This window comes from Ranitomeya variabilis, chromosome 4, assembly GCF_051348905.1.
Source record: "Ranitomeya variabilis isolate aRanVar5 chromosome 4, aRanVar5.hap1, whole genome shotgun sequence".
Lineage (NCBI taxonomy): Eukaryota > Metazoa > Chordata > Amphibia > Anura > Dendrobatidae > Ranitomeya > Ranitomeya variabilis.
Genome location: NC_135235.1, coordinates 566,798,770 through 566,824,265, shown reverse-complemented (window position 1 = coordinate 566,824,265; position 25,496 = coordinate 566,798,770). Strand labels below are relative to the sequence as shown.

At 43.8% G+C, this 25,496-nt stretch overlaps 1 protein-coding gene across 3 annotated transcripts in view; it reads left to right on the top strand.

The window, feature by feature from the left end:
• Positions 1-25,496, top strand: part of SYCP2 (synaptonemal complex protein 2) — a 551,324-nt gene that overhangs the window by 418,977 nt on the left and 106,851 nt on the right. For all 3 annotated transcript variants that reach the window (XM_077252835.1, XM_077252834.1, XM_077252836.1), the window contains one exon: positions 17,849-18,008. In XM_077252835.1, the coding sequence (XP_077108950.1) occupies positions 17,849-18,008 (160 nt within the window). The remainder of the gene's footprint in view (positions 1-17,848; positions 18,009-25,496) is intronic.

Here is a 25,496-nt window from a genome sequence, read left to right as displayed (position 1 = left end):
CTATGCGGGATTATATTAAAGAGTCCTTGGAAAAGGGACATATCCGTCCATCTTCATCCCCTTTAGGAGCAGGTTTTTTTTTTGTGGCCAAAAAAGATGGTTCCCTGAGGCCTTGTATAGATTATCGTCTTTTGAATAAAATTACAGTCAAATATCAGTACCCTTTGCCATTATTGACTGATTTGTTTGCTCGCATTAAGGGGGCTAAATGGTTTACTAAGATAGATCTTCGGGGTGCGTATAACCTTGTGCGAATAAAGCAAGGAGATGAGTGGAAAACCGCATTTAATACGCCTGAGGGCCATTTTGAGTATTTGGTAATGCCTTTTGGACTTTCTAATGCTCCTTCAGTCTTCCAGTCCTTTATGCACAATATTTTCCGTGAATATCTGGATAAATTTATGATTGTGTATTTGGATGATGTTTTGATTTTTCTGATGATTGGGAGTCCCATGTCCAACAGGTCAGGAAGGTATTTCAGATTTTGCGGGCCAATTCTTTGTTTGTAAAGGGCTCAAAATGTCTTTTTGGGGTCCAGAAGATTTCTTTTTTGGGGTACATCTTTTCCCCTTCTACTATTGAGATGGATCCTGTTGTGATTTTGCTTTTTGCTCCCTCTAGTGGTCATTAGTGATTTGACTCTGGAGCTTCTGTCTTTTCCTATATCCTCACCTGGGCCGTTAGTTCAGGGGCGTTGCTATATAAGCTCCCTGGACCTTCAGTTCAATGCCTGGCATCGTTGAAATCAGAGCTAATCTGTTGTGCTCTTGTCCTATGATCCTGGTTCCTGTATTTCAAGCTAAGTCTGCTTCCTTGCTTTTTTGCTTTTGTTTTGTTTGGTATTTTTGTCCAGCTTGTTCCAATCTGTATCCTGACCTTTGCTGGAAGCTCTAGGGGGCTGGTGTTCTCCCCCCGGACCGTTAGACGGTTCGGGGGTTCTTGAATCTCCAGCGTGGATTTTTATAGGGTTTTTGTTGACCAGATAAGTTATCTTGCTATATTCTGCTATTAGTAAGCTGGCCTCTCTTTGCTGAACCTGGTTCATTTCTGTGTTTGTCATTTCCTCTTACCTCACCGTTATTATTTGTGGGGGGCTTGTATCTTGCTTTGGGGTCCCTTTCTCTGGAGGCAAGAGAGGTCTTTGTTTTCTTCTCCTAGGGGTAGTTAGATTCTCCGGCTGGCGCGAGTCATCTAGCGATCACCGTAGGCATGATCCCCGGCTACTTCTAGTGTTGGCGTTAGGAGTAGCTATTTGGTCAACCCAGTTACCACAGCCCTATGAGCTGGATTTTTGAATCTCGCAGACTTACACGTTCCTCTGAGACCCTGTCCACTGGGGTCATAACAGTATGCCAGGCCAGTATTAAATGTTTAATGCATTGCAGAAGTGGGATTATAAGAAAGAAAATTTTGAGGGTTTTTTTTCCCTCTCTCATTTTTTTTTTTTTTTCTTTTCCCCTTTACCTCAGAGTGGCTTAAGCTTGCTGCAGACATGAATGTCCAGACCTTGATTACAAGTGTGGACCAGCTTGCCGCTCGTGTGCAGGGTATACAAGATTATGTTACCAGAAATCCTAGGTCTGAACCCAAGATTCCGATTCCTGAACTGTTTTCAGGAGACCGATTTAAGTTTAGGAATTTCAGGAATAATTGTAAATTGTTTTTGTCCCTGAAACCTTGTTCGTCTGGAGACTCTGCTCAACAAGTAAAAATTGTTATTTCATTCTTACGGGGTGACCCTCAAGATTGGGCTTTTTCGTTGGCGCCAGGAGATCCGGCATTGGCTGATATTGATGCGTTTTTTCTGGCGCTCGGTTTACTTTATGAGGAACCTAATCTTGAGATTCAGGCAGAGAAAGCCTTGCTGGCTATGTCTCAGGGCCAGGACGAGGCTGAGGTGTATTGCCAAAAATTTCGGAAATGGTCCGTGCTGACACATTGGAACGAGTGTGCACTGGCCGCTAATTTTAGAAATGGCCTTTCTGAGGCCATTAAGAATGTTATGGTGGGTTTTCCCATTCCCACAGGTCTGAATGATACCATGTCCCTGGCTATTCAAATTGACCGGCGGTTGCGGGAGCGCAAAACCGCAAATTCCCTCATGTTGTTGTCTGAACAGACACCTGATGTGATGCAATGTGATAGAAAAACCGCAAATTCCCTCATGGTGTTGTCTGAACGGACACCTGATTTGATGCAATGTGATAGAATCCTGACTAGAAATGAGAGGAAAATTCATAGACGCCGGAATGGCTTGTGCTACTACTGTGGTGATTCTACACATGTTATCTCAGCATGCTCTAAACGTATATCTAAGGTTGTTAGTCCTGTCACCGTTGGTAATTTGCATCCTAAGTTTATTCTGTCTGTAACTTTGATTTGCTCACTGTCATCTTATCCTGTCATGGCGTTTGTAGATTCAGGTGCTGCCCTGAGTCTTATGGATCTCTCATTTGCTAAGCGCTGTGGTTTTATTCTTGAACCATTAGAAAATCCTATCCCTCTTAGGGGTATTGATGCTACGCCATTAGCAGAAAATAAACCGCAGTATTGGACACAGGTTACCATGTGCATGACTCCTGAACACCACGAGGTGATACGTTTTCTCGTTCTACATAAAATGCATGATTTGGTTGTTTTGGGGCTGCCATGGTTACAGACCCATAATCCAGTCCTTGACTGGAAGGCTATGTCAGTGTCTAGTTGGGGCTGTCGTGGTATTCATGAGGATTCCCTGCCTGTGTCTATTGCTTCTTCTACGCCTTCGGAAGTTCCGGAGTATTTGTCTGATTATCAGGATGTTTTTAGCGAGTCCAGGTCCAGTGCATTGCCTCCTCATAGGGAATGTGACTGTGCAATAGATTTGATTCCAGGCAGTAAATTTCCTAAGGGAAGACTGTTTAATCTGTCGATACCTGAACATACCGCTATGCGTTCATATATCAAGGAGTCTCTGGAGAAAGGACACATCCGTCCGTCTTCTTCCCCTCTTGGTGCGGGATTCTTTTTTGTGGCTAAAAAGGACGGATCTTTGAGGCCTTGTATTGACTATCGGCTTTTAAATAAGATCACTGTCAAATTTCAGTATCCTTTGCCGCTGTTGTCTGACTTGTTTGCCCGGATTAAAGGTGCCAAGTGGTTTACCAAGATAGACCTTCGTGGTGCGTACAACCTTGTGCGCATTAAGCAAGGGGATGAATGGAAAACCGCATTCAATACGCCCGAAGGTCATTTTGAGTACTTGGTGATGCCTTTTGGGCTCTCTAATGCCCCTTCAGTTTTTCAGTCCTTTATGCATGACATTTTCCGGAACTATCTGGATAAATTTTTGATCGTTTATCTGGATGATATTCTGTTTTTTTCTGATAATTGGGACTCGCATGTGGAGCAGGTCAGGATGGTCTTTAAAATTTTGCGTGAAAATTCTTTGTTTGTCAAGGGCTCAAAGTGTCTTTTTGGTGTACAGAAGGTTCCCTTTTTGGGGTTCATTTTTTCCCCTTCTGCTGTGGAGATGGACCCAGTCAAGGTCCGAGCTATTCTTGATTGGACTCAGCCCTCGTCAGTTAAGAGTCTTCAGAAGTTCTTGGGTTTCGCTAACTTCTACCGTCGTTTTATCGCTAACTTTTCTAGCATTGTGAAACCTTTGACGGATATGACCAAGAAGGGCTCCGATGTGGTTAATTGGGCTCCTGCTGCCGTGGAGGCTTTCCAGGAGTTGAAACGTCGGTTTACTTCGGCGCCTGTTTTGTGCCAGCCTGATGTCTCGCTTCCCTTTCAGGTTGAGGTGGATGCTTCAGAGATTGGAGCAGGGGCCGTTTTGTCGCAGAGAGGCCCTGGTTGCTCTGTTATGAGACCTTGCGCCTTTTTCTCTAGGAAGTTTTCGCCTGCGGAGCGAAATTATGATGTGGGCAATCGGGAGTTGTTGGCCATGAAATGGGCATTTGAGGAGTGGCGTCATTGGCTCGAGGGTAATAAGCATCGTGTGGTGGTCTTGACTGATCACAAAAATCTGATGTATCTCGAGTCTGCTAAACGCCTGAATCCTAAACAGGCCCGCTGGTCATTGTTTTTCTCCTGTTTTGACTTTGTTGTCTCGTATTTACCAGGTTCTAAAAATGTGAAGGCCGATGCTCTTTCCAGGAGCTTTGTGCCTGATGCTCCTGGAGTCGCTGAACCTGTTGGTATTCTTAAGGATGGTATTATCTTGTCAGCTATTTCTCCAGATCTGCGACGTGTGTTGCAGAGATTTCAGGCTGATAGGCCTGATTCTTGTCCACCTGACAGACTGTTTGTGCCTGATAAGTGGACCAGCAGAGTCATTTCCGAGGTTCATTCCTCGGTGTTGGCAGGTCACCCAGGAATTTTTGGCACCAGAGATCTGGTGGCCAGATCCTTTTGGTGGCCTTCCTTGTCTAGGGATGTGCGGTCATTTGTACAGTCCTGTGGGACTTGTGCTCGAGCTAAGCCTTGCTGTTCTCGTGCCAGCGGGTTGCTCTTGCCCTTGCCTGTCCCTAAGAGACCTTGGACACATATCTCCATGGATTTCATTTCTGATCTTCCGGTGTCTCAAGGCATGTCTGTTATCTGGGTGATATGTGATCGCTTCTCCAAGATGGTCCATTTGGTTCCTTTGCCTAAGCTGCCTTCCTCTTCCGATCTGGTTCCTGTGTTTTTCCAGAACGTGGTTCGTTTGCACGGCATCCCTGAGAATATTGTGTCAGACAGAGGATCCCAGTTCGTTTCCAGATTCTGGCGATCCTTTTGTAGTAGGATGGGCATTGACTTGTCGTTTTCGTCTGCTTTCCATCCTCAGACTAATGGACAGACGGAGCGAACTAATCAGACTTTGGAGGCTTATTTGAGGTGTTTTGTCTCTGCTGATCAGGACGATTGGGTGACCTTCTTGCCGTTGGCTGAGTTTGCCCTTAATAATCGGGCTAGTTCCGCCACCTTGGTTTCGCCGTTTTTCTGCAACTCTGGTTTCCACCCTCGTTTTTCTTCGGGTCATGTGGAACCTTCTGACTGCCCTGGGGTGGATTCTGTGGTGGATAGGTTGCAGCGGATCTGGAATCTTGTGGTGGACAACTTGAAGTTGTCACAGGAGATGGCTCAGCGCTTTGCCAACCGCCGCCGCGGTGTGGGTCCCCGACTACGTGTTGGGGATTTGGTGTGGCTTTCTTCCCGCTTTGTTCCTATGAAGGTTTCCTCTCCCAAATTTAAACCTCGTTTTATTGGTCCTTACAAGATATTGGAAATCCTTAATCCTGTATCCTTTCGCCTGGATCTTCCTGTGTCGTTTGCTATCCACAACGTGTTTCATAGGTCCTTGTTGCGGCGGTACGTTGTGCCTGTGGTTCCTTCTGCTGAGCCTCCTGCTCCGGTGTTGGTTGAGGGCGAGTTGGAGTACGTGGTGGAGAAGATCTTGGATTCTCGTCTCTCCAGGCGGAGGCTACAGTACCTGGTCAAGTGGAAGGGCTATGGTCAGGAAGATAATTCCTGGGTGGTCGCCTCTGATGTTCATGCGGCCGATTTAGTTCGTGCCTTTCACGCCGCTCGTCCTGATCGCCCTGGTGGTCGTGGTGAGGGTTCGGTGACCCCTCACTAAGGGGGGGGTACTGTTGTGATTTTGCTTTTTGCTCCCTCTAGTGGTCAATAGTGATTTGACTCTGGAGCTTCTGTCTTTTCCTATATCCTCACCTGGGCCGTTAGTTCAGGGGCGTTGCTATATAAGCTCCCTGGACCTTCAGTTCAATGCCTGGCATCGTTGAAATCAGAGCTAATCTGTTGTGCTCTTGTCCTATGATCCTGGTTCCTGTATTTCAAGCTAAGTCTGCTTCCTTGCTTTTTTGCTTTTGTTTTGTTTGGTATTTTTGTCCAGCTTGTTCCAATCTGTATCCTGACCTTTGCTGGAAGCTCTAGGGGGCTGGTGTTCTCCCCCCGGACCGTTAGACGGTTCGGGGGTTCTTGAATCTCCAGCGTGGATTTTTATAGGGTTTTTGTTGACCAGATAAGTTATCTTGCTATATTCTGCTATTAGTAAGCTGGCCTCTCTTTGCTGAACCTGGTTCATTTCTGTGTTTGTCATTTCCTCTTACCTCACCGTTATTATTTGTGGGGGGCTTGTATCTTGCTTTGGGGTCCCTTTCTCTGGAGGCAAGAGAGGTCTTTGTTTTCTTCTCCTAGGGGTAGTTAGATTCTCCGGCTGGCGCGAGTCATCTAGCGATCACCGTAGGCATGATCCCCGGCTACTTCTAGTGTTGGCGTTAGGAGTAGCTATTTGGTCAACCCAGTTACCACAGCCCTATGAGCTGGATTTTTGAATCTCGCAGACTTACACGTTCCTCTGAGACCCTGTCCACTGAGGTCATAACAGGATCCTGTCAAGGTTCAGGCTATTTGTGACTGGACGCAACCTACTTCTCTTAAGAGTCTTCAGAAATTCTTGGGCTTTGCTAATTTCTACCGTCGCTTCATAACTAATTTTTCTAGTGTGGTTAAACCTTTGACTGATTTGACTAAGAAGGGTGCTGATGTTGCTGATTGGTCTCCTGCGGCTGCGGAGGCCTTTCGGGAACTTAAGCGCCGGTTTTCTTCTGCTCCTGTGTTGCGCCAGCCAGATGTTTCACTTCCTTTTCAGGTTGAGGTTGATGCTTCCGAGATTGGTGCGGGGGCGGTTTTGTCGCAGAGAAGTTCCGATGGCTCGGTGATGAGGCCATGTGCGTACTTTTCTAGAAAATTTTCGCCCGCCGAGCGGAATTATGATGTTGGTAATCGGGAGCTTTTGGCCATGAAGTGGGCATTTGAGGAGTGGCGTCATTGGCTGGAGGGTGCTAAACATCGTGTGGTGGTCTTGACTGATCACAAGAATCTGATTTACCTTGAGTCTGCCAGGCGTCTGAATCCTAGACAGGCTCGTTGGGCGTTGTTTTTCTCCCGTTTCAATTTTGTGGTCTCATACCTGCCAGGTTCAAAGAATGTTAAGGCGGATGCTCTTTCTAGGAGTTTTGCGCCTGACTCCCCTGGAGATTCTGAGCCCACTGGTATCCTTAAGGATGGGGTGATATTATCTGCTGTCTCCCCAGACTTGCGTCGTGCTTTGCAGGAGTTTCAGGCGGATAGACCTGATCGTTGTCCGCCTGAAAGACTGTTTGTTCCGGATGATTGGACCAGTAGAGTCATCTCTGAGGTCCATTCTTCTGCGTTGGCGGGCCACCCTGGAATATTTGGTACTAGAGACTTGGTGGCCAGGTCCTTTTGGTGGCCTTCTTTGTCAAGGGATGTGCGTTCTTTTGTGCAGTCTTGTGAGGTTTGTGCTCGGGCTAAGCCTTGCTGTTCTCGGGCCAGTGGACTGTTGTTATCTTTGCCTATCCCGAAGAGGCCTTGGACGCACATTTCCATGGACTTTATTTCAGATCTCCCTGTCTCTCAGAAAATGTCCGTCATCTGGGTTGTGTGTGACCGTGTTTCTAAAATGGTTCATCTGGTACCCTTGCCTAAGTTGCCTTCCTCCTCTGAGTTGGTCCCTCTGTTTTTTCAGAACGTGGTTCGTTTGCATGGGATTCCGGAAAACATCGTTTCTGACAGGGGATCCCAGTTTGTGTCTAGATTTTGGCGGGCGTTCTGTGCTAGGATGGGCATTGAATTGTCTTTTTCGTCTGCATTCCATCCTCAGACGAATGGCCAGACGGAACGAACTAATCAGACCTTGGAAACTTATTTAAGGTGTTTTGTGTCTGCTGATCAGGACGACTGGGTTGCCTTTTTGCCCCTGGCTGAATTTGCCCTCAATAATCGGGCTAGCTCTGCTACCTTGGTTTCTCCTTTCTTTTGTAATTCGGGGTTTCATCCTCGTTTTTCCTCTGGTCAGGTTGAGACTTCTGATTGTCCTGGAGTGGACATGGTGGTGGATAGGCTGCACCAGATTTGGAGTCATGTGGTGGACAATTTGAAGTTGTCCCAGGAGAAGACTCAGCAGTTCGCTAATCGCCGTCGTCGTGCGGGTCCTCGACTTCGTGTTGGGGACTTGGTATGGTTGTCTTCTCGTTTTGTTCCTATGAAGGTCTCCTCTCCTAAGTTTAAGCCTCGGTTTATCGGTCCTTATAAGATCTTGGAGATTCTTAACCCTGTATCTTTTCGTTTGGACCTCCCAGCATCGTTTGCTATCCATAACGTCTTCCATCGGTCGTTATTGCGGAGGTATGAGGTACCGGTTGTTCCTTCGGTGGAGCCTCCTGCTCCGGTGCTGGTGGAGGGTGAATTGGAGTATGTTGTTGAGAAGATCTTGGATTCTCGTGTTTCCAGACGGAGACTCCAATATTTGGTTAAGTGGAAGGGTTATGGTCAGGAGGATAATTCTTGGGTAGTCGCCTCTGATGTTCATGCCACTGATTTAGTCCGTGCCTTCCATAGGACTCATCCTGATCGCCCTGGTGGTTCTCGTGAGGGTTCGGTGACCCCTCCTCAAGGGGGGGGTACTGTTGTGAATTCTGTTTTTGGGCTCCCTCTGGTGGCTGCAGATGGTACTGGGTGACTTGCGTTCCCTACGGTCTCTGGCATCCACCTGTTCCATCAGGAAGTGGGAGTTCCTATTTAACCTGGCTTCTCTGTCATTCCCTCGCCGGCTATCAATGTATCAGTGTGTCTCTGTTACCTTAGCTTGTCCTGTAGGCTTTAGGAGCAGGTAGCAAAGTCTGGATTTCCCTGTTTCATGTTTGCTTTCATGTTTTTAGTCCAGCTTGCAGATATGTAAATCTCTGCTGCTGGTTGCTCTAGTGGGCTGAAATTACCACTCATGTACCATGAGTTGGCACATGAGTTCAAGTAATTTCAGGATGGTATTTTGAAGGGTTTTAAGCTGACCGCGCAGTTCACCTTTTGTATCCTCTGCTATCTAGCTTTAGCGGGCCTCATTTTGCTGAATCTGTTTTCATAACTACGTTTGTGCCTTCCTCTCATTTCACCGTCATTACATGTGGGGGGCTGCTATTTCTGTGGGAATATTTCTCTGGAGGCAAGAGAGGTCTGTGATTCTTCTGATAGGGGAAGCTAGATCTCCGGCTGGCGCGAGACGTCTAGAGCCCCCCCAGGAACGTTCCCCGGCTGCTGCTAGTTGTGTGTTGAGGTTCAGGATCGCGGTCAGCTCAGGTTCCATCACCCTAGAGCTCGTCCTGTTTTTGCCCGTGTTCTTTTGTTAATTCCCTGCCATTGGGAACATGACAGAGAGCTATAACATCAGCTGATGCGACCGCTCTCTAGGGGCTCCGGGATACAATGATGGAAGGTATCCTTCCGCACTGTATCCCTCCGCCGCTGTGAGTACAGTATAATTTATACTGTCACTTGCAGCACAGCTGCGTGGGAAAATTCTCACACAGCATTGCCATAAAGCAAGACAATGAACTAAAGTAACCTCTTCAGTGATGTACTGCAGGAGCCATTGTCTCCTTTCAGTCTATTACTGGAGGCCCAATAGAGCGGTGACATCACCCGATGTCGCTGTTCTATAGGGGAGATTGTCATGGGACACTCGTTATTAATTGGACTGTGTCGGACAGGGAGTATACAGTTGGTTTATTATTTTTTATTTTCAGGTGATCGAGGGTGTCGCAGGAATTAGGCGTGGTTGTAAGGTGAAATTAAGAATATTAAAATACCCCATATGCCACCGCTACACGGCAGTGCTAAGAGAGGGGCTAAGTGCCAGAATTGGCGCATCGTATAGATGCGCCATTTCTGGGGCGGCTGCAGACTGGTGTTTGTTTTCGGGGGGGCCAATATCCATGGCCCATTCCTAGGCTGTGAATATCAGCCCGCAGCTGTCTGCGTGGCCTTTCTGGCTATAAAATATAGGGGGACCCCACATCATTTTTTTTGGAAGCTCCCTCTATTTTAATAGCCAGCAAAGGCTATGCAGACAGCTGCGGGCTGATATTCATACCCTGGGAAGGGGCCATGGGTATTACCCCATTCCCAGGCTAAAAATATTGGGCCACGCCATTTTTTGTCCCGTTTTTTTCCTAGATTAAACATTGTTCATTAATAAACATCGGCCTTGCTATTGTATATCTATGGATATATCTATAGAGATAAATATGGATATATCTATGGATTATCTATCTATAGATATATTTATAGATAGATAGAAATATGGATAGATATATCTATATATATCTATCATCTATAGATATATCTATCTAACTATCCATGTATCTACAGTATCTACATCTATCCATAGATATATCTATCCATAGATAGATCTATAGATAGCTATATCTATAGATAGATATATGAATAGATCTATATATAGATCTATCTATCCCATATCTATATCTAACTTTCTATAGAAAGATAGCAGGAATTAGATAGATAGATAGATAGATAGATAGATAGACAGATAGAAGGAATGAGATAGATGATAGATAGAAGGAACGCGATAGATAGATCTATGGATAGATACATCTATACATAGATCGATAGATATTATTTGTAGATCTATCTATCCCATATCTACCTAGCTATCTATTATCTGTCTATATATCTATCTGTGTGTAATGGAGTGTGGGTTGGACAAATGTAAAAGAGGAGGTTAGACAAGAAATTACATCACAAATATATATATTTTTTTGTTCAATAATAGATCTTTAGCTTTCAAAAACATGCTGATTTTTACCTGCGTTTTTCTGCCAAGAGATGCGCATTCAGTGCGGAAAAATCCGCAGACAAATCCGCAACGTGTGCACATACCCTAATATACCATGTCTCTTTGGCTCACATTAACCCCTGACCACCACTGCAGCCCCTGGAGGAAGACATATATTTATAGGTCGACTGTGCCCTCACCTTTTTTCCACAGCAGGGTCCCTTTATATGAAGCACGTTAAGCCCCTGTGACACCAGGACTGTGATCCTATTATAGGCACATTCTATGCCAGTACTAAGACTGCAACCCAATAAGGTCTACCATATGCTATCTTGCTACAGTTATACCTATTCACTACACGTGAATTCTGATAGGAGATAGGCTACGTTCACATTTGCGGTGTGCGCCGCAGCGTCGCCGCATGCGTCATGCGCCCCTATATTTAACATGGGGGCGCATGGACATGCGTCGCACTTGCGTTTTGCGCCGCATGCGTCCCTGCGGCGCCCGCGTCTGGGCGCAGAGGACGCAGCAAGTTGCATTTTTGCTGCATCAAAAATCAATGAAAAAAAGGACGCATGCGGCGCAAAACGCAGCGTTGTGCATGCGTTTGCTGCGTTTTTGTTTGCGTTGTACGCTGCGGTGCACAACGCAAATGTGAACGTAGCCTAACTCCTTTACCGAACTTCATAAACTTTTTGAGGAGCTCATTACTGCAATCCTGTGTATACAGTTTTACACCATATTCATTCTGTGACAAGCAGTCGGACTGATGAATGTCTAGATAAGACCGAAACGTTTGTAGACTGCAAAAATAATAAAAAATCCTTTGCAATGACATACTAAGTTGAGTGCCAAGTTCTTTATTTTACATACCCTAAGAATTGACATGCAGATTTAAAAAACGTTGCAGTTCTCAAATTCAGTTAAGAATAAAAAAAAAAAAGTGTATGAAATTTCTGAAATCTCACTTTTGCTGCTATAAAACACAGCTTTTAATTTGCCTAAAAAAAACAGCAAAACAATGCTGCATGTGAACATAGTCTTATAGTTACTACTTTATAGTGAAACCCTACACATGTTATTGTGTAAGAGTAAACAACAATGGATTTCTAATCATTCAGTATTTTTGTAAAACATTACAAATATGTAATGATTGGCCTTTGTAAATACTTTCTTTATGTCATGATTTCTATACTTTGTAATGTGCGTGGCAGTAAATGATCCATCTTGATAATGAGCATCAGCAGCGCCTATTAAATGCAGGAGTTGTAGAAATGTCAGTATCCTTGTCCTTTGATCGCCACCTAGTGGTTCTTTTCCAGCCTTACATACAAGACATGTAATTTCATTTCAAAGGATAAAAATCCACTGTGAAAATTTGCTGCACAAATTGACAGGGTGGGAATAACACATCCACCCAACTTAGGCTACTTTCACACTAGCGTTAACTGCAATACGTCGCAAATGCGTCGTTTTGCCGAAAATACGCATCCAGCAAAAGTTCTTGCTGGATACGTTTTTTCGTCATAGACTACCATTAGCGACGCATTTGCGACGCATTGCCAAACGTTGCGTCCGTTTTGCGACGCTTGGGCGTGTGGTAGCGGACCGTCGGGAGAAAAAAACGTTACATGTAACGTTTTTTGCTCCCGACGGTCCGCTTTTTCCGACCGCGCATGCGCGGCCGGAACTCCGCCCCCACCTCCCCGCACTTCCCCGCACCTCACAATGGGGCAGCGGATGCGTGGGAAAAATGCATCCGCTGCCCCCGTTGTGCGGCGGAGACCACGCTAGCGTCGGGAACGTCGGCCCGACGCACAGCGACGGGTTGTTCCCGACGCTAGTGTGAAAGTAGCCTTACAGGGCAGAATCTTTCTGTGCGTTGACCCTTCACCTTGAGAGCAGTGTACAAAGTGCCAATTTTGGCTCAATGTTAATACATAACATCATAGAAGGGGCCATGAAAAGCATTTGTGATGTCCATGCTTTGAGGTTCCTCCTGATTGGAAAACAGGGTCCATGAAATCACATGTTAAATAGTGGTTTTTAAACATAATGGAGCTGCATCGTGCTATCCAAGTAGAGAATGACTGGGTGACGAGAATGGGATGTTGTGATTAGTGTAGATGAAAATAAGCAAGTTAGGGCAGAGGATCCCTTCTGTGTAAATCGAGCAGTAAAGTGATCAGAATATTAGTAATTATATTAACCTCTTCATCCCCAAACCTGTTTTCACCTTCATGACCAGGCCAAATTTTACAATTCTGACCAGTGTCATTTTATGTGGTAATGCAGTATTGCTCAAAAGTTTACATACACCGGCAGAATTTTTGCTTTCTTGGCCTTTTTTTTCAGAGAATATGAATGATAACACCAACAATTTTACTCCACTTATGGTTAGTGGTTGGGTGAAGCCATTTATTGTCAAACTACTGTGTTTTCTCTTTATAAATCATAATGACAACCAAAAACATCCAAATGACCCTGATCAAAAGTTCACATACCCTATTTCTTAATACTGTGTATTGCCCCCTCTAACATCAATGACAGCTTGAAGTATTTTGTGGTAGTTGTGGATGAAGTTTTTAATTTTCTCAGATGGTAAAGCTGCCCACTCTTCTTGGCAAAAAAAAGCCTCCAGTTCCTGTAAATTCCTGGACTGTCTAGCATGAACTGCACGTTTGAGATCTCCCCAGAGTGGCTCAATGATATTGAGGTCAGGAGACTGAGATGACAACTCCAGAACCTTCACTTTGTTCTGCTGTAGCCAATGACAGGTCGCCTCTGCCTTGTGTTTTAGATCGTTGTCATGTTGGAACATCCAAATACGTCCCATGCGCAGCTTCCGGGCTGATGAGTGCAAATTTGCCTCCAGTATTTACTGATAACATGTTACATTTATCTTTCCTTCAACTTTGACCAAGTTTCCTGTGCCTTTGTAGCTCATACATCCCCAAAACATCAGCAATTCACCTCTGTGCTTTACAGTAGGAATGGTGTTCCTTTCATCTTAGGCCTTGTTGGCCTATCTCCAAATGTAATGTTTATGGTTGCGGCCAGAAAGTATAATTTTGGTCTCATCACCCCAAATTACCTTATTGCAGAAAATTTGAGGCTTTTCTCTGTGCTGTTTTGTGTATTGTAGGTGAGATACTTTGTTGCATTTGCGCAGTAATGGCTTTCTTCTGGTGACTCAACAGTGCAGTCCATTTTTCTTCAAGTGCCTCCTTATTTTGCATCTTGAAACAGCCACACCGCTAGTTTTCAGAGAGTCCTGTATTTCAACTGATGTTATTTGCGGGTTTTTCTTTGCATCCAGAACAATTTTGCTGGCAGTTGTTGACGACATTTTTGTTGATCTACTTGGCTGTGGTTTTGTTTTTACAGAGCCCATGATTTTTCATTTGTCAATAACAGTTTGATCGCTGCTGACTGGCATTATCAATTCCTTGGATATCTTTTTGTATTGCTTTCCTGTTTTATACAGTTCAACTACCATTTCCCGTAGATCCGTTGACAATTTTTTTGCTTTCCACATGAGTCACAATCCAGAAATGTCAGTGTCTGGATGAAAGATGCAAGAGTCTGTCTGGATCCCAGAAACTCACTCAGCTTTTATGCACACACACTGATTACAAGCAAACAGGTCATAGGTGAGGATGTTACCTTTAGTAGCCATTCAAACCCATTTGTGTCAACATCTGTGCATGTTATCAGGCCAAAATTTACCAGGGTATGTGAACTTTTGATCAGGGGCATTTGAATGTTTTGGGTTGTCATTATGATTTAAAAAGAGAAAACAGTAGTTTGACAATAAATGGCTTCACCCAACCACTAACCATGAATGGAGAGAAAGTTTTGGTGTTATCATTCATATTCTCTGAAAAAAGGCCAAGAAAGCAAAAATTCTGCCTTGGTATGTAAACTTTTGAGCACAACTGTAACTCTAGAACGCTTCAACGGTTCACATTGATTCTGAGACTGTTTTCTTATGACATTGTACTTGATAGTGGTAAAATTTATTCGATATGACTTGGGTTTATTTGTGAAAAAAAATCAAAAATTTGGCTAAAATTTTGAAAATGTTGCAATTTTCAAACTTTTAATTTTTATGCCCTTAAACCAAAGAGTTATGTCACGCAAAACAGTTAATAAATAACATTTCCCACATGTCTACTTTACATCAGCAACATTTTTTGAAACATATATTTTTTAGCAAGTTATCGTAGAAGGGTTAGAATTTGATCAACAATTGCTCATTTTTCGAACAAAATTTTAAAAACTTTTTTCAGTCACCACATCTTATTTGAAGTTACTTTGGAGGGCCTATGTGACAGAAAATGCCCAATAATTGACATCATTCTAAAAACTGCATCCCTCAAGGTGCTCAAAACCACATTCAAGACAGTTATTTACCCCTGAGGTGCTTTACAAGAATTAACTGAATGTGGAAAGAAAAAATGAACTTGTAACTTTTTTCACAAAAAGTTTACTTTAGACCCAGTTTTTTTTATTTTTGCAAAGCTATCAAGAAAAAATAAAAATAGACCGAAAAATTTGTTGTACAATTTCTCCTGAACACGCCTATACCACATATGTGGAGGGAAAACTACTGTTGGGTGCACGGCAGGGCTCAGAAGGGAAGGAGCACCGCAAAATTGGTTGGAATGAAGAGCGGTCACCATGTGAAGTTTGAAGCACCCGCTATGTTCCTAAACATTGGAAACACCCCCCCCCCCCCCACAAGTAACCCCATTTTGGAAACTAGACCCTCAAGGAACTTATCTAGATGTGTGGTGAGCATCTTGAACACCAAGGTGCTTCACAGAAGTAAAAATAAAAAAATCTAATTGTTTCCACTAAAATGTTCTTTTATCCCCATTTTTTTTACTTTCACAAGGGTAACAGGAGTAAATGGACTCCAAAAATTGTTTTGGAATTTCTCCTGAGTAGGCTGATATCCCATATGTTGGGGAACACAGCGCTTGGTAGGGCTTGTAAAGGAACGAGCACTCTTTGCCTTTTTTAAAGCAAAATTGGCTGGTATTATGTTTGGTGAGCACTTTGAACTGAGATAGGAGATGGCAGTTTGTATGGATAGAATTCTATGGAGGAGGGAGGAGCTAGAGGCAGAGCTCCATCTTCTATCTAGTTAGAATCTCCTCAGTAGTAGCTCTCATCTATCTCAGTAAGGGGAAGTCTGTTTTCATTGAATACAGAGTTTACTTCAGAATTGAGAATTTTGATGACTGATCTATGTTGGTTGTGAAAGAAGCAGATTTATCTGATGAAATGTATTACAAAGTTGCTTATTTTCATGTGTACTATTGATTTATGAAAAAAAAATTTAAACAATCGTTACCGTATTTTCCGGCGTATAAGACGACTTTTTAACCCCTGATAATCTTCTTAAAAGTCGGGGGTCGTCTTATACGCCGGGTATCGTCTTGTACGCCGGGTGCATATGGTGGGTGGGGGGGGGAGTGGTCCTGATGACGAGGGGGCGTCTCACAGGAAAGTGTTTGGAGGGGTCCATTACCTCATCGTAGCTTCAGCGTGGGGTCTCTGTGCTGGGAGCGGCGGCTGCTGCTCCTCTTTGTGCTGCGTGGGTGCTGTGCTGTGGGGCGGCGGCTCCTCTTCTGCAGTGTGGGGCCTCTGTGCTGTGGGGCGGCGGCGTATTTTCATGCAGTCAGGCGGGGCTCCTCCGGCATCTCCTTAAAGCCCGGAGGCCCCGCTGGCAGCTCCATTGCTATGATGCGGTGGCCTCCGGGAAAATGGCCGCTGCTCAGATTCAGATCTCGTCTCCCGAGATCTCGGGACGAGATCTGCATCTGAGCATGCGCCGCCCCCAGCTGCCATTTTCCCGGAGGCCACCGCATCGCAGCAATGGAGCTGCCTCCGGGAAAATGGCCGCTGCTCAGATTCAGATCTCGTCTCCCGAGATCTCGGGACGAGATCTGAATCTGAGCATGCGCCGCCCCTAGCGGCCATTTTCCCGGAGGCCACCGCATCGTAGCAATGGAGCTGCCGGCGGGGCCTCCGGGCTTTAAGAAGATGCCGGAGGAGCCCCGACTGACCGCATGAAAATACGCTTCCGCCGCCCCACAGCACAGAGGCCCCACACTGCAGAAGAGGAGCCGCCGCCCCACAGCACCCACGCGGCACAAAGAGGAGCCGCCGCTCCCAGCAGAGACCCCACGCTTCAGCGCTACGATGAGGTAATGGGGGATAGTCCACTCACACTTTCCTGTGAGACACCCCCTCGTCGTCATCGGGACCACTCCCACCCAAAAGGCACATATTCACCGGCCCTATAAGACGACATACGGCGTATAAGAAGACCCCCGACTTTTAAGAAGATTTTATATTTTAACTGGAAAAGTTGGGGGGTCGTCTTATACGCCGGAAAATACGGTACTCTTGAAATCTATTACTAATAAAAAACAATCGATAAACCAAATTTAAGGATTGACTTTGTTGAAATTTCATTCTCATTGTTACCTTATGAAAGATAAAACCTTGACCCACAGGACAGATTGATCGCTGATATAGGGAGTCTCTAGTTACAAAGTGAGTGAGTGGCGTTAGCTGCCACATGGAAGTCAAATGTGATTTGGTGTTTAACTTGCGATAACTAGCCAGTGAATGGTTGTTCTACTTGTGGGATGGAATTCTGTGAATGTGAAAAATACTGTAGAACAAAAAAAATAAATTTGCACCCTATATATCAGTTATCAAGCAAGTAGGAAAATATGTTTTCTGTTTGCTATGTGAAGTTAATGCAGTATTAATTGTGAATGATAAGACCCCATAAACATTTGATTCATGTTTTCAGACTCCTGATTTCATTGAGACAAGCTAACGGTCTATTATGTTTGGGGGCCACACAATGAAAGATGTAGAAGGCAACAGATAAGATTTCAACATGCCTGAAATTCTTGTTCTCAGGGGAGATAAGCCACCAGAGGAGCCTGCAGGGAACAGAGGTGTCTAGCAGCATCTTATTGCCCATTGAAAATGTGCACACTTGGCTGAATCAAGCTTGCATTTCTATGGGGGACAGGTGGAATCTCAAAGAATAGATGTCAGTTGAACCAGAGTATGGCTTTGTGGGCCCAAACAGGAATACTCTCACTTTTATATGCCTTTTTTCTAAATTTACTTTTTGCACATTTCTTTTTTTGGCATGGACCGCTGACCACTAAGAAAGAGCAGAAAAATGTGAAAGATCCCAGTCCTACAAAAGTGTATAAAATTCCACCAAGAAAGGAAGAGAAAACGGCCAATAGTAATAAAATATCAACTAATGTCTGTAAGAAACCGGTATCTGACTGTTCAAGCCCCGGGTCAGTGGAGCAGATGAGATGTGAGTAATACTGATAGAGCAAAAATAATATACAGTACAATATATCAGGGAGAAACATCAGTGTACTCCAACTGTATGTCTACTAGGCTATAGCACCATGGAAGTGATGATGGCAAAGTTTATAGATCTTTATTCAAATTACCGTATTACACCGTGTTGTAAGCATATATTAAGCTCCCAAAATGTAGACTGAGGCAGCACTTCCGAGCAGAGTCTTAAGTGCTCACTCACACAAGCGAATAAATTGGACCAGTGCAACCCGATAAAAAAATCAGATTGCATTCTGACCATTGTTATTCAATGATTTATTGCTCACCTGCAATTTTTTTAATCAAATCAGATTGCGATCGGACTGATAAAAAAATCTTAGTGTGCTGTGAGTGGATGCAAATTTGTGATCGCAATTGTCAATGCAAGTCAATGGTTGTGAAAAAAAAAATTGCAGAGCACACGGACCATCTCATTGCAATCCCAACATTTCATCACCAGAGTACAGTAAATTTACAGCGTGAGCCATCAGAATAGAATAGATATAGAGAAAGAATAAAATAATTTAATGTTGTGTTGTCCCAATTCATTTTCTTAACTAGCTGAGGGAAAGCCAACAACTGAGGGCTGATGTTTATAGTCTGGAAAGTGGGTAATAAACATGGAGCTTCCTATGCTATTAATATCAGCTCAAAGTTGTCTGCGTAGCCTTTGCTGGCTATGCACAAGGGGTGACCCCCCAAAAAAATTACGTGGGATCCCCACCATTATTAATAACCAGCAAAGGCTAGGCAGACAGCTGTAGGCTGATTACTAATAGCCTAGGAAGGGGCCATTGAAATTGTCCCCTACCAGACTAAGATCATCAGCCCTTAGCTGCCCGAGAAATGGTGCATCCATTAGATGGCTCTTAGCCTCTGCTCTTCCCACTTTTCCTGGTGCAGTACCAAGTAGGGGAATAGTTTTGGGGTAGATGTGAACGGTTTTATGTTTGCTGACATCAAACCCAGAGGTTAGTAATGGAGAGGCATCTATAAGACACCCCCATTAAGTCCTTTAATTAAAATAAAAGCTCCCCGACCCACTTTGACCTATTTATTCATAATCAAAGAAAAAAGAAATCCTCACCTGGTTGCCGATAATCCATTTGTCCCGCCACAAGCCCAACTCAGCTAAATATAGATGCGTTGCTGAGCTGTCACATGAATTGTGACCACTCTAGCATCCAAGAGACACTGAGCTACGCATGAAGAATGCAGCTTCAGTGCCGAGCGCTGACGTCAGTGAGGTGACTGGAGTTCATAGCCGAGAAACTCCGGTCACCTCACTAACGTCGCTACATGAAGTCAACTTAGTAGTTGAGTTGGGCGTGTCGCGGGACAAATGAATTATCGGCGGACAGGTGGGGATTTATTTTTTTATTTTTCTTCAGATATTAATAATTGGACAAAAGAGGGTCAAGGAGAGTTTATTTCAATTAGGCCGGTGTCCCACTTGCAACTTCAATGCGAGAAACTCGCGCGATACCCGGAACTGCCGCCAGCACTCGTGACCAGAGTGTACAGCTGCATGTCTTTCTATGCAGCTGGATGCTCCGGTACGAACTGCCGGCGGCAGTGCCGGGTATTGAGGCGCGAGTTTCTCGCATTGCAGTTGCAAGTGGGACATCGGCCTTAAAGGACTTCACTCTGTTTGTCTTCCTCAAGCAGCAAGCGACTTCACTCTGTGTTTGTCTTTATTACATTTGACTATGGGGTTAGTAATGGAGGTGTCTTATAGACGCCTCTCCATTACTAACCCCTGGGCTTGATGTCAGCGAAAATAAAACAGCTCACATCTACCGCAATACTATTACCCCTCTTGATACTGCATCAGGGCAAATGGAAAGAGCGAAAGCTAAGAGCTATCTAATGGATGCGCCATTTCTCGGGCAGTTAAGACAAACACAGAGTGAAGTCGCTTGCTGCTTGAAAAAGACAAACAGAGTGAAGTCCTTTAATTGAAATAAACATGCAAAGTCCTTTATTTGAAATAAACTCTTTTACCCATTTATTAAGATGCAAAGAAAAATATAAAAAAAATAAATCCTCATTTGTCTGTCGATAATTAATTTGTCCTGCGACGAGCCCAACTCAGTGGGACATTAGTGAGGTAACCGGAGTTTATCAGCTATAAACTCCTGTCACCTTACTCTCGTCAGCTCTTGACACTGAATCTGCTTTTTTCACGCTTCGCTTAGTGTCTCTTGGATGCTAGGCTGAGTGGTCACATTTTATGTGACAGCTCAGCGAAGCATCTAGATGTAGCTGAGTTGGGCTCGTTGCGGGACAAATGGATTATCGGCGACCAGGTGAGAATTTCTTTGTTGTTGTTTTTTTTTTTTTCCTTTGGTTATTAATAAATAGGTAAAAATGGGTCAGTTTTTTTTTATTTCAATTAACCCCTTAATGACCCCACCTTTTTTTGGTTTTGCGTTTTCATTTTTCGCTCCCCTTCTTCCCAGAGACATAACTTTTTTATTTTTCCATCAGTATGGCCATGTGAGGGCTTATTTTTTGCGGGACAAGTTGTACTTTTGAACGACATCATTGGTTTTAGCATGTCATGTACTAGAAAACGGGAAAAAAATTCCAAGTACGGTGAAATTGCAAAAAAGTGCAATCCCATACTTTTTTTTTTTTGTTTGTCTTTCAAATTCCAAACGTTGCTAAAAAAAAATTGTGCAATTTTCCGTTACCCGTAGCGTCTTCATTTTTCGTGATCTGGGTTCGTGTGAGGGCTTATTTTTTTCATGCCAAGCTGACGTTTTTAATGATATCATTTTGGTGCAGATACATTCTTTTGATCGCCCGTTAATGCATTTTAATGCAATGTCGCAGCAACCAAAAAAAATGTAATTCTGCGCATTTTTTATTTTTTTATCGCTACGCCATTTAGCGATCAGGTTAATCCTTTTTTTTATTGATAGATCGGGCGATTCTGAACCCGGCGATACCAAATATGTGTATGTTTGATTTTTTTTATTATTGTTTTATTTTGAATGGGGCGAAAGGGAGGTGATTTGAACTTTTATATTTTTTTTATTTTTTTTTTTTTCATATTTTATAAAACATTTTTTTTTTTTTTTTTAACTTTTGCCATGCTTCAATAGCCTCCATGTGAGGCTAGAAGCTGGCATAGCCTGATTGGCTCTGCTACATAGGACCGATGCTCAGATCGCTCCTATGTAGCTGAATTACAGCTACAGGGTGGCGCTCACAGCAATCTGGCATCAACAACCATAGAGGACTGGTTGTCATGCTGACGCATCGCTGACCCCTTATCACATGACGGGGGTCAGCGATGCGCGCATTTCCGGATGGAAGCGTTAGTTAAATGCCTGTGTCAGAGTTTGACAGCGGCATTTAACTAGTTAATAGCGTCAGGTAGATCGCTTATCCACCCGCCGCTTTTGCGGGCACATGTCAGCTGTTCAAGCGGGGGTTGTGTCCTTGGACTTACTATTCCGTTCGAGGACAAAAACGGGTTAAAAGACTTTACTCTGCGCTTGTCTTTATTATATTTGACTATGGGGTTAGTAATGGGGGTGTTTTATAGACACCTCTCCATTACTATCCCCTGGGCTTCATGTCAGCGAACATAAAACAGCTGACATCAGCCCCAATACTATTACCCCACTTGCCACTGCACCAGGGCAAGTGGGAAGAACGGAAGGTAAGTGCCAGAATTGGATCATCTAATGGATGCGCCATTTCTGGGGAGGCTGAGAGCTGATGTTCTGAGTCTTGGAGGGTGTTAGCTGTCTGCCTAGGATTTGCTGGTTATTAACTAGATCAGGCACCCCACATCATTAGTGGAAGGTCACCCATTGTTAATAACCAGTATAGGCTAAGTAGACAGCTGGGAGCTGATAATAATAGCCTAGGAAGCTCCATGTTTATTACCCCCTTTCCAGGCTGTAAACGTCAGCAGCCAGCTGTCTGCTTTCCCTCAGCCGGTTAAGAAAAATATGGGGGACCATTTTTTTTTTTCATTTATATATTTAATTATTAACTAAATATATATACAGTAAGCTACACATTCAATGCACTGATTATATATCTCAATTACATCTACCTATCTATATTCACTTTGGAAAATAAATATGTGATACACTGCCGATTTTGCAAGTTTTCCCACCTACAAAGAATGGAGGGATCTGTAATTTGTATCTTAGGTACACTTCAATTGTGAGAGGCAGTATCTAAAAATGAAAGTCCGAAAATCACATTGTATGATTTTACAGAATTAATACTTAATTAATTTGCAATTTATTGCGTGAAATAAGTTTTTGATACAATAGAAAAACACAACCTAATATTTGGTACAGAAACCTTTGTTTGCAAATACAGAGGTCAGACGTTTCCTGTAGTTCTTGACCAAAGTTGCGCACACTGCAGCAGGGATCTTGGCTCACTCCTTCATACAGATCTTCTCCAGATCTTTCAGGTTTCAGAGTTGTCGATAGACAACTTTGACTTTCAGCTCCCTCCAAAGATTTTCTAGGCCACTCCAGGATCTTGAAATGCTTCTTAAGGAGCCACTTCTTGGTTGTCCTGGCTGTGTGGTTCGGGTCGTTGTTTTGCTGGAAATTCCAGCCACAACCCATCTTCAATGATCATACTGGGATAAGGAGGTTGTGGGCCAAAATCTTGCTATACATGACCCCATCCATGCTCCATTCAATACGGTGCATTCATCCTTTGCAGAAAAGCACCCCCAAAGTATGATGTTTCTCACACCATGCTTCACGGTTAGGATGGTGTTCTTGGAGTTTTACTTACCCTTCTTCTTCCAAACACAGCTAGTAGAGTTGATACAAAAAGTTCTATTTTGATCTCATCTGCCTCCTTTGGATCATTCAGATGGTCATTGGCTAACTTCAAACAGGCCAGGACATAGTGGTGGAGCCGCATATTCATCACTGTAATGAGCGGTACCACGTGACCGCTCATACAGGACAAGCTGCGGCGCTGAGAGGAAGCATCGAGGGAGCTGGGTGAGTATTTTATTTCCAGTGGGCGGGCGCACAGGGGGTGGGAGGGGGGAGGTGACAAGGAACTTGATTTTAAAGACAAAAATAATAAAAAAAATTGATTTTTCATTCCTTCTCTCCAGCGAACGCTGCTGGAGAGAAGGGATGAATGACGGCTTCAGCACCACGCTGGGGACAGCGCTTACTGTAGCACTGTCTCCTGCACGGTCCGTGTGGTACTCAGTAGGCACACGGCTGCCGCACACGGACACGGATAACTCCGGTACCGATTTTTCTGGTACCGGAATTATCTGGACGTGTGAGACTGGCCTAAGACAGCTCTTTGGTTTTGACCATGGTGGAAAGTTGGGGGGTGATTGAGTGTGTGGACAGGTGTCGTTTATGCCGGTGATGAGTTCAAACAGGTGCAATTAATACAGGTAATAAGTGCAGAATAGGACGGCTTCTTAACCCCTTCACCCCCAAGGGTGGTTTGCACGTTAATGACCGGGCCAATTTTTACAATTCTGACCACTGTCCCTTTAGGAGGTTATAACTCTGGAACGCTTCAACGGATCTTGGCGATTCTGACATTGTTTTCTTGTGACATATTGTACTTCATGATAGTGGTAAAATTTCTTCGATATAACTTGCGTTTATTTGTGAAAAAAACGGAAATTTGGCGAAAATTTTGAAAATTTTGCAATTTTCCAACTTTGAATTTTTATGCCCTTAAATCACAGACATATGTCACGCAAAATACTTAATAAGTAACATTTCCCACATGTCTACTTTACATCAGCACAATTTTGGAACCAAAATTTTTTTTTGTTAGGGAGTTATAAGGGTTAAAAGTTGACCAGAAATTTCTCATTTTTACAACACCATTTTTTTTTAGGGACCACATCTCATTTGAAGTCATTTTGAGGGGTCTGTATGATAGAAAATACCCAAGTGTGACACCATTCTAAAAACTGCACCCCTCAAGGTGCTCAAAACCACACTCAAGAAGTTTATTAACCCTTCAGGTGTTTCACAGGAATTTTTGGAATGTTTAAATAAAAATGAACATTTAATTTTTTTTCACACACAATTTATTTCAGCTCCAATTTGTTTTATTTTACCAAGGGTAACAGGAGAAAATAGACTGCAAAAGTTGTTGTACAATTTGTCCTGAGTACGCTGATACCCCATATGTGGGTGTAAACCATTGTTTGGGCGCATGGCAGAGCTTGGAAGGGAAGGAGCGCCATTTGACTTTTCAATGCAAAATTGACTGGAATTGAGATGGGACGCCATGTTGCGTTTGGAGAGCCCCTGATGTGCCTAAACATTGAAACCCCCTACAAGTGACACCATTTTGGAAAGTAGACCCCCTAAGGAACTTATCTAGATGTGTGGTGAGCACTTTGACCCACCAAGTGCTTCACAGAAGTTTATAATGCAGAGCCGTAAAAATAAAAAATCATATTTTTTCACAAAAATGATCTTTTCGCCCCCAATTTTTTATTTTCCCAATGGTAAGAGAAGAAATTGGTCCCCAAAAAATGTTGTGCAATTTGTCCTGAGTACGCAGATACCCCATATGTTGGGGTAAACCACTGTTTGGGCGCATGGCAGAGCTCGGAAGTGAAGGAGCGCCATTTGACTTTTCAATGCAAAATTGACTGGAATTGAGATGGGACGCCATGTTGCGTTTGGAGAGCCCCTGATGTGCCTAAACATTGAAACCTCCTACAAGTGACACCATTTTGGAAAGTAGACCCCCTAAGGAACTTATCTAGATGTGTGGTGAGCACTTTGACCCACCAAGTGCTTCACAGAAGTTTATAATGCAGAGCCGTAAAAATAAAAAATCATATTTTTTCACAAAAATGATCTTTTCGCCCCCAATTTTTTATTTTCCCAAGGGTAAGAGAAGAAATTGGTCCCCAAAAAACGTTGTGCAATTTGTCCTGAGTACGCAGATACCCCATATGTTGGGGTAAACCACTGTTTGGGCGCATGGCAGAGCTTGGAAGGGAAGGAGCGCCATTTGACTTTTCAATGCAAAATTGACTGGAATTGAGATGGGACGCCATGTTGCGTTTGGAGAGCCCCTGATGTGCCTAAACATTGAAACCCCCCACAAATGACACCATTTTGGAAATTAGACCCCCTAAGGAACTTATCTAGATGTGTTTTGAGAGCTTTGCACCCCCAAGTGTTTCACTACAGATTATAACGCAGAGCCGTGAAAATAAAAATTCTTTTTTTTTTTTCACAAAAATGATTTTTTAGCCCCCAGCTTTTGTATTTTTACAAGAGTAACAGAATAAACTGGACCCCAAAAGTTGTTGTCCAATTTGTCCTGAGTACGCTGATACCCCATATATGGAGGGTAACCACTGTTTGGGCGCATGACAGAGCTCGGAAGGGAAGGAGCGCCATTTGGAATGCAGACTTAAATGGATTGGTCTGCAGGCGTCACGTTGCATTTGCAGAGC